This window comes from Hippocampus comes, unplaced genomic scaffold (genome assembly GCF_001891065.2).
Source record: "Hippocampus comes isolate QL1 unplaced genomic scaffold, H_comes_QL1_v1.1 scaffold92, whole genome shotgun sequence".
Taxonomy (NCBI): domain Eukaryota; kingdom Metazoa; phylum Chordata; class Actinopteri; order Syngnathiformes; family Syngnathidae; genus Hippocampus; species Hippocampus comes.
The window spans coordinates 3,224,509-3,233,722 of NW_017805379.1; the positions used below are offsets into that span (position 1 = coordinate 3,224,509).

The 9,214-nt window shown below is 43.9% G+C and overlaps 2 protein-coding genes and 1 long non-coding RNA gene across 6 annotated transcripts in view; 1 reads left to right on the plus strand and 2 right to left on the minus strand.

The window, feature by feature from the left end:
- The window catches only part of gadd45bb (growth arrest and DNA-damage-inducible, beta b), a 5,062-nt gene extending 3,273 nt beyond the window's left edge, over positions 1 to 1,789 (plus strand). For both annotated transcript variants that reach the window (XM_019872634.1, XM_019872635.1), the window contains 2 exons: positions 390 to 621; positions 1,290 to 1,789. In XM_019872634.1, the coding sequence (XP_019728193.1) occupies positions 390 to 621; positions 1,290 to 1,394 (337 nt within the window). In that variant the 3' untranslated portion in view covers positions 1,395 to 1,789. The remainder of the gene's footprint in view (positions 1 to 389; positions 622 to 1,289) is intronic.
- LOC109517453 (uncharacterized) lies at positions 1,292 to 2,952 on the minus strand. Its single transcript, XR_002168545.1, has 2 exons — positions 2,715 to 2,952; positions 1,292 to 1,390 (listed from the first exon to the last, which is right to left on the minus strand). It is a non-coding gene; the product is annotated as an uncharacterized LOC109517453 (long non-coding RNA).
- Positions 2,953 to 4,224: 1,272 nt separating this feature from the next.
- gng7 (guanine nucleotide binding protein (G protein), gamma 7) lies at positions 4,225 to 9,214 on the minus strand. 3 transcript variants are annotated; one of them, XM_019872685.1, is made up of 6 exons: positions 9,099 to 9,213; positions 8,783 to 8,943; positions 7,248 to 7,350; positions 7,067 to 7,155; positions 6,032 to 6,147; positions 4,225 to 5,475 (listed from the first exon to the last, which is right to left on the minus strand). In XM_019872685.1, exons 5-6 carry the CDS (start codon positions 6,110 to 6,112, stop codon positions 5,350 to 5,352), a joined length of 207 nt encoding a protein of 68 aa, XP_019728244.1. In that variant the 5' UTR covers positions 6,113 to 6,147; positions 7,067 to 7,155; positions 7,248 to 7,350; positions 8,783 to 8,943; positions 9,099 to 9,213; the 3' UTR covers positions 4,225 to 5,349. The 3 variants fall into 3 exon arrangements, with proteins under 3 accessions (XP_019728244.1, XP_019728246.1, XP_019728245.1); XM_019872687.1 differs by having other exon boundaries at positions 8,783 to 8,946; XM_019872686.1 differs by having other exon boundaries at positions 6,032 to 6,150; positions 8,783 to 9,214.

Consider the following 9,214-nt stretch of genomic DNA (forward strand, 5'->3'; position numbering starts at 1 on the left):
TATATATATATATATATATATATATATATATATGAGACCCGTTTGCAACATTTTAGGAACACTGTCGAAAAAAAACAACATTTGCAAGGTACACACTCACAGATCAGTGAGATACGGGCTTTCATTTCTACAAACGTTAAGATATATACTTTCACTTAGTTTAGTTTTTTGAAAGCATTTTTGATTCCCCCCCGCCCCCACACCTCAATTTTAGTTTCATTTGTTTTGTTAGTTTTTGTTAACTGTAATAACCTTGCCGTATACTTGTGGTTATGCCTTGTTGTTCCTGTTAATGACAACGGCATGTTTCCAACTTTGAAAATTCTCGCAATTTTGCAACCTGAGACGCAACGACGATGAACCTCGCCTTCATCTTTTCCCTCTTCCAGGGATCCGGACAGCGTGGTCCTGTGCGTGCTGGCCGCCGATGGCGACGAGGCGGACGTGGCTCTGCAAATCCACTTCACGCTACTGCAGTCGTTCTGCTGCGACAGCGGCATCACCATCCTGCGCGTGTCCGGCGTACCGCGACTACGCCGGCTGCTCGCCAGCGTGGACGACAACGACGACGACGAAGACAACCGGCGCCAGGACGGAGACATACACTGCATGCTGGTCACGGTATGACCACCGACATGTTACCGAGACGCGTTGCAGTTCAAATTGGGGCCTGATTGATCAGGAACTACAAATTAGAAATTCGGGAAGTAGATCATTTGCATTGCAAGTTCATGCAATTTGAAAGGAAATCGTTGGACCGGGATATATTTCCCTATAACCCCCCCCCCCCCGGGGGGGGCATTATGGGGAAAGTACGCTGCATTTACCCTACAAGTACATTCAAACGTATTTGCAAGTACATTAAAATGTATGTTGTAAATCTGGAGGAAGGTATTTGCAAATACGTTGGACCATAATTTAAATATCTCCCAATGCATTTGCAAAGATGTCCTAACGAGTTTGCTAGTTAAAAATGTGTCCTCCACATTGGGAGCTCCACGCTTCTGTAAATTTGCCACGAAATGTCTTCTTTTTTTTTTCCATCCTAGTATTTGGTCACAAATGGCAATTGCTTGATTTTCCGCAAAACCGCTTTCTCGATAGAAAATGTTGTTCCAGATGGCTTTATTTTTCCACACAAATGTTATTACAAGGTGATGCATTATAACACCAAACTTCTATTCTTTACCATACAAATTCTGTTTTGTCACAAATTGGTATTTTTAGCCAGCAGAGAACTCCCCACCATTTCGTGTTTCGTATATTATATTGCGTTTTCTGTCCAGCAGAACCCCCAGGCTGACCACTGCCGTCTCCGGGAAGTTGGCATCTACTGCCAGGAGAGCCTCCGCGTGGACCAATGGGTCCCCGAGCTGGTCTTGCAGGATCGCTGAAGGGGGGGAAAAAAAAAAAAAACACGGTGGAAGTGTGCTGCTTCGCTCCCAGATGAACTTTGAGCCCGCACACACAAACAAGCGTGAGGCTGGAACTCGGGACACATGACAAAGCTGGACTGGAGGAATTTCCACACCAAGGCCCGCTTTGCCGAGGAGCCGGCGCGGGCCCGGCCCTGCCCGGTGCGCGTTTCTGAGAAGCGAGACAGGAATGTGGCAAAGGCGCAGCAATCCCGTGTGCTTTGACGCACACAAGAACTGAAAGTTCAATTTAGTATTCTGCTGTTTGCTTCGGTGCCTTCAACATCCAGGAGTGTGAAAGAGAAATGTACTGTAACGATGTTGCTGCCTGTTGTTATTTGACTCAAATAAATTATTTACAGTATTTTCATATGGGCTCGACGCTCTCGAGGTTTCAGATTGAGCAGGAAGTTGTACAACACGTGTAAATCCCTTCCCGCAATGACTTGTCAGTTTAATTGACCATAAAAAAGATTTTCTTTCCATAGTTTTCCTTCCTATCGTTTCTCACGAATGTCTTTAGTTAGTTGTCTGAATCTACAATTGCAAAGCCATATTTCCCACAGAAAATGCTGTATTTTTTCACAGTGTTCTATTTTTTTCCCCCCATGAAATAACGTTCCGTTTTGGCACCAAGATGCAATATTTTGCGATTAAAAACCTCTTATTAAAAAACAAATAAACTGTAGCAGATAAGTAATAAAATGCAGCATTTTACCAAATGGTTTTTATGGCAAAATATAGCAGTCGAGTCACAAAAGACTTCGGTGAATACAACTTGCATACTAATGTCAAAATGTCAAAAGTTTCTGGCAGTCAAAAGTCAAGCTTTAAAGGTTTCCCACGGAGCTAAATTGCCACTGAAACTGCCAAACAGGCAAAGCAGCCAATGCACAGATCAGTTTATGCTTTCGATACTGAAACCTGCAGATGCATCTTGCCAACCGCTCGGGGCATGACTGCTATCTTGCACATGATCATGAATGCCCTCACACCCTCCCTTCTCCAACCCGGAATCTTCCCCTCTTCACTCCTCCCGTATGCGCCGCTCACGTTTTCTGACAGGGTGGGAGAGCAGGAGAACACACCGAGGCACATGGACGTACTCGGGTTGTTTACACCAAGAGTGCCCCAACCTTTATTTATTTATTTATTTATTTTTTTACCGGAGATCTATTTTCGAACAGCCAACCTCCCGTTACCGCACGAACACCCCCCCCACACACACACACATAGGCTTGAACGAAACAAAAAACTAAAGTAGATACAAGAGTTTGTTGTGAGAAAATTACTGCCTACCTTAGTGTGGGAGAACTGAAATGGAGGCAGCGAGACACTTTAGCTGCGTATGATGTGCAGAAACATCACTGTCGTAGCTCACGTGTACAGTTTTTAAATGCTTCCCCTGGCCATTATTTTTTTTGCCAATGCCATCAGCGAATTGCATCCGGCACAAACTTTGAATGCGAATAAAGAAAAAAAAAAGTGATGGATTTCAATAGCCCTGATCGCTAGCTACAATTGCAGACTGCTAACTGCTAACAACTTCCGGTGTTACAGGTCATCTGTAGGTTACAGGTGACCTGCTTTTTATTTTATTTTTCTCTTCTTTTTTTTTTTGTTTAAGTGAAACTGATAGGATGCTTGGGGTGCAGTGTACACTAACACAAAAATATAGACTATTAATAACGTACACAAATTTTCCCGCTGCCATACCCCCCCCCCCCAACCTTGGGCACTGCTGGTTCACGCCACACGAGGAGGACGTGGAAGCCTGGGAAACGGATTGGTTGAGGCCGCTTTGAAAACTTTTAAAGGACTAAGGAGATGCTTGGCATAATATTTTCCACAAATCATCCCTGTTTAGCAAACAAAATCCCAATATTTTTCCACTGAACTGCTATTCAATTCACCCCCGCTATTCACGGGTCGAGGAGACCAGGCCGGCCCGCGAATGAGTGAAAGTCCCCGTATGTCTGACTTCCTGCATTTGGGGGGGAAAAATCCTCGTTAAAGATCAAAATATGGTATTTAACATTTATTGTCGGGCTCTGATTTGAAGAAAAACAGCGACAACTGCAGGATCTGAGCACCAAAAAAAAAAAAAATCACACAAAAAAAAAAGACAACAGATGAGCATGTCTGTTATATCATCTTTTTATTGTTATCTACCTGTCAATATCTTTTTTTTCTTCGACAACAAATATCCACAAAATATTAACAGTGTGAGAGAAAAAACATGACTTGTGTATGTATGGCACATCAGAGAAACACCCCCCAAAAAGTAGATGTTCCTTGCAATCATCAAGGCAATAAAAATAACCACCCCCCCCCACCCCCCAATAACAAGAATGGCGGATTCCGGGATGTTTTGATATGAAAAGTATGAAATGTACGTTTTTCACACACACAGGCACGACGAGGACGCAGACTGACAATGGGCCAATCAGAATGCTTGGCATGTAAGATGGCCGCCACCGCAGCCTGACTAACTGACAGAATCGAGATGGTTCAAATCAAAAATATGAGGCCACTTCACATCCCCATTCTGTCACTATCTTTCACACAGCACAACGACCAGAGAAAAAGTCGGCTTGATGGGTAGTGTGAGAGGGGCTTCTGATACTACGTCCACAGCTTTAAAAAAAAACAAAAAACAAGGAGGGTCCACTATGTATCCCCGTTCTTTCGCTACCTTTCACACATGGAGCGACGCAAGGAAAAGATATGGAAAAACCAAACTTTGACAAAGCGGTGAGAGAGGGGCTACTGGTCACAGAGATGAAAGAAAGTTTGTACAGTTTTTTGTCTTTCTCTTCACTTTCATTTGTTTCCTTTTTTTTAACAATCAACGCAAAGGAAGCAGCATTCTTATTTGTTGCATTAAAATCAAGACGAACAAGAAGCAGGAACTTGCTGGGGTTTTTTTCGGCGGGAATTTGTTACGTTTACATCAGGGTTGGTTCATCGAATGGTGGGCATACATTGTCCGGATTTACCATGTTTCAAACCCGACGAACAAGAAATCAAAATCTATTTCAGTTATACCTCTTGTATTGAGATACATAACGAATCGTCTTTAATGTATTTAATCGCTTTTCAATCTATTTGACACTGCTCGTAATTAGTTTTTTCTTTTTAATTAACTTGGGTGGTTTGGGTTTTGGAGAGCTTTTACGTTGTCGTGTCAGATGAAGAAGCATGATGAAACTTACTGCCATATCACATCGCCAAATCGAATCGATTCCTAATGAATTAAACCGAATTGTTCCATTTCAAAATCGTAACATTTGTATCGTGCCTCATGTTTCAAGAGGCCAGCTTTGATGGGCAACGTGGAAGGGGCGCTTCTGTTCAAAAGACGGGAAATGGATGGGTCGACTACGTTGCCAGCAATATGAAAGGGGCTTCTGATGCTACCTCCAAAAGGCGGAAAATGATCCCGCCAGCTTTGTACCCCTATTCTGTGGCTACTTTGTACACAGGACAGCGTTACGGAAACAAATAAGAAAACGCCAGCTCGTATATGTTGTACGTCCATCTTAATGAAGACGAAACATCAACAATGTACATCAAGTTAAACCTTCCGTCTGTCCCCATGTCCCTGCGCCTCAATCCTTGGCTCCACCCCCAAAATAAATGCGTCCCCTTCAAGTTAAGATGACACTTGTTGAGAGGTGACCAGCATGATGTGAAAATTAGACCAAAGCACCTTGGCTCACACGGATCTCAACCACTCTGATCAGAAATAAGAACACCATCATTACCGAGATTCCCCCCCCCCCCCACACACACACACACCCTCCACCACTCTCCCCACCTCCATCTTGACTCCGACCGCAGATTATGGCGCTTTTCCAGAGAGGCTGTTTCAGGAGTGTGTATGTGTGTTTGTGTGTATGCGTGTAAGTGTGTGCGTGTGTGTGGAGCGCAGCTATAGGATGATGCAGGGCTTCTTGTCCTTAAAAGGGTTTTCGGAGGTGGGAACGCCGACCAGCAGCGGGTCGCTACGAGCATGCTGCTCGCAGTAGCTCATCAGGTCGGCGGCCGCTTTGGACACCTGACAGGTAGGGGGTGGGGGGTGGTGGGGGCGCAATGACGCAGGGGATGGAGGAGGATATGATAAGAGATGGTGGATGAGAAAGAAGGAAGAGTGGATTAGGTGTCACTAATACCACAATACAGCAATATCTGCGATAATCCATATATTTAAAATCAAACTGTCTTTGAATCGTGTTCATACCGTTTGTGTAAATTGCTAGCGCGCATATTTGTTTGCCCAAGTGCCAAGTTAGTTTGCGCTAACATGTTATTTAGGTTAGCATACGAGCTAATTCTATTGTTCAGCCTCATGTGGAAGTGATTTGTGTTGAAAAACTTAGCTACTGAGTGCAGTTATTTATCACCCATGGATTTAGGATTGCGTCAAGGCTAAATGGATGGTGTTGATGTTTGATTATCCTCTCCACTTTAAATGGTTTGCTGCCATCTTGTGTCACTTCTACACAATTACAAACCCATTTAGGGACAGGACATCAATTATTTGTGAATTTTCACTATTTGCAAATGTGCTACATTGGTACACTGTTTAAAAAAAAAAAAAATCTAAGCAGTACCTTAATCCGCTCAATGCCCGCTTCGATCCTCAGCTGCTCCACCAGTTTCCTGGCCTGGGCGATATTATTAGTGGTGGACATACTTATCCATCAGAATGCACCAAAACTGCAGAAAACTGCTTCAAAGAAAGAGAGAGATTTTGTAAATGAAACAAATCCGCCATGTACACTCAGTGGCTAGCTAAAGGCATCCAATAGAAGAGCTGTCCCAAAAACGTTCGTCTTCTGAAACTTCTTGTGTTATTGTAAGCTTATGTTATATTACTAATTTTATGTTTGAACATCATATTATTTCATGTTACGATTATCTAAATTGCATTCTGTTGTTTAATCATTGCTTAGCACGTTTTTATGTTGATAGATTCTGATTGGCTGTTGGAGTAAGGGAAACCAGGAAGTGATTTTAGTTGCCGAGGAGTGTGTCCTCGATCATGCTGCGGTGCAGACGACCTTTTTTTTCCTCTTTTCAATAAAGCTGCGTTTAAACGGAATCCATCTCTCCTTTTGCCGTTCGTAAAGTAGAGCCATCCATTAAAAACAACGAACCCCTCATCTTACGTTATTATAGATGGCGTTGTAGTGCCTCTGTGAGGTTACCAAAGGGCAATGCAATACAAGCGCCTCGAACAGCAAACATTGATATCCATCCATCCATCGGGACAATTTAGAGTACCGGTATTCCATTAAACTTATTATCCCCCCACCCCCAACAACCTTTCATCGCTTATTCGCAAAAAAAACACAAACGGACCGATTTGCTGTTAAACTTTATGCGCCCTCTGGCGGTATCTTTGCACTGAGGAAACAATTTAAAGTGGGTTGAGAAGTTTCATGAGATGCGAGTGGTCATTTGCTGCCATCTTGTGGCATCTATAGGAAATTACAAACAGTTTGCGGCTGGCCGTCAATATGAGGCAGATTTTCACTATTTATGGCAGTTGAGTGTATTTACAGCCATGAATATTTTCACTCTGCATTCAATCTAAAATGCATCAAAACAGCCCCAAATGCAGGCAGCGAGTCAATGCTGGTTACCCAAATAATGTCAGGCAGGAGTTGGATGAAGGCGGGGTAGGAGATCAGTGAGAGCGGGTCACGACAGATGGGCTCACATTGACGTCCTCCTGCAAGAACAGTGGAAGTGTCAGCGAAAAGAGGCATTGCCCAATTTAGTAACCCAGCGGTCGCACACTTTGGATGTTGTGCAACCAATCACATTTCCTCCAGGCGTGCTCAGTGTGTCCTTTCTCACTCGGATCGTCACCCTCTTGGCTCGGGAGAATCCAGTTTAATTACTCCACTCGTAAAGTGTGGGCTGGCTTTTTTAATCATGAGAGAGAGAGAGAGAGAGAGAGAGACAGTGAGAGAGGGAGAGAGAGAGAGAAATTGTGACATGAGGTATTAGCATCATTCCAATCTTAATTGGTGACACTGTTTAAAAAAAAAAAAAGTTGGGTGAACTCAAAATTTCAAGGTTGAGCAATTCAACCGAAATATTTGAAGTTTTGCTGTTGTGAAAATTGGCTTGTCCGCATTTCACAAAGAACAGAGAAATGAGTTGACAGAACTAATTGTCTCTTGTATTGTCATCCCCAACTTAAAGATCGAAGCTAAAACAAGTCAACAAATTGTTGTGGAGCAAACAACTTGCTTGCTTTGTCACGCTTGAACACGGTTGCCCAAAATGTAAACATCTTTGAGCAATGTCATGTAAAAAATGATATATTTTATGATCTAAAACTACATGGCCAAAAATATATCCAAATAAAACCGGTGTTACAGTTTTTTTTTTTTAAAATACAATATTGTAAAATCATCTGTATAAGGTCATTTACATGGAGGGAAATTTGCTTGATGTAATTTGCAAAAAATGTAACTTTTTTAATACAATACATAATCATGCAATTGAGTTAAAACTTCAAATAGTTCTAACCGGTGTTCATTTTTTTTTATATTTACTGTTTAACAGGATTATTGATTAAATAAAACAAGTCCAGAAAAATGCAGACAAAATGTACTGTTTAATCATGATCGATACTTTTGATATAGTTTTACATGAATTGAAACGATAAATATCTTACCATTTAAATCGTTTTTTTCGTTATCAATATGAATATTTGATTGCATGGCTGGCTATCATCATTCATGTGTTCAGCCTGTTGATCGCCCCCCGCAAACTTTCTCTTGTGCTTGCATGAATTGGTCGAGATCGGGGAGTGCAAGCAACACACGCGCATACACGCGCGCGCACGCACGCCGGCGCGCGCACACGCACACAACCAATACGATTTGTGGAAAAAGCTGACGCTGATCAACCACCGTTGCGCGCGCGTGCGCACGCGCACACGCCGCTCTATGCATCAATCGTGTATCGATCCAAACGGGCCTCCGCTTCGGAACCGACGTGCACGGTGCACACGCATGCAGGCCAGTGCACGAGAAGCACAATGCGGGGGTTTGGACGCTTGGAACAGCGTGTCCCTTTTCGGATGTTCACACAAACGCCCTCACACACACACGCGCACACACAACACATACCCACGCATACACACGTTTACGCTAACACGAAGTGAGGGTTGGATGGGGGGGGAGGGCGCAACAGGCCTTGATGGGTGTCACTTAGCTAAGATGAGAAGGTGTGTGTGTGTGTGGGGGGGGGGGGTGAGGAGGAGGATGGGGGTTGTAGTCAGACATATAAAAGCCACAATGGCCACATGCTTTCATGTTAAGATATTCTGCAAATGGACCTACTTGTGTGAGCAGTCCGGTTGGGTAAGCAAAAAAAAAAAAAAAAAAAAAAAAAAAAACAAATCTTCCAGTCAGCCAGAGTCCAACACCGGCGGCAGCGGTCTCTCCGAGCCGGCGATGGGCTGGGAAATCCGGCTTCGTGACACAGATGGAGTCCGCCTCCGCTGCTAGGGACAGGGGATGGAGGTGGTGGGGGGGGGGGCGGAAGGCCGGCCGCGCAATCGGTACTTGAGTCAGGCTGCGCGTGCACATACGTGGGGAAAATACCGGCAATCGAAATCGTGATCATAAAAGGAGCGATTAATGTGGCCCAACTCACCTCGGAATGCGCTATTGGTGATTTAAAGGGCCAGACGGCTGTTTCGTCAGCAACCTCTCCCGCCGTCGACCAGGAGCCAAACGCCTCCCTCCTCTCTCCTCCCCCTCTTCGTCTTC

Coding starts and splice junctions, on each gene's coding strand:
- gng7 (XM_019872686.1), bottom strand. CDS start 6,112: ATGTCCACCACTAATAATATCGCCCAGGCCAGGAAACTGGTGGAGCAG. Junction 5,476..6,031: donor CGGGCATTGAGCGGATTAAG/GTACTGCTTAGA, acceptor CCTACCTGTCAG/GTGTCCAAAGCGGCCGCCGA.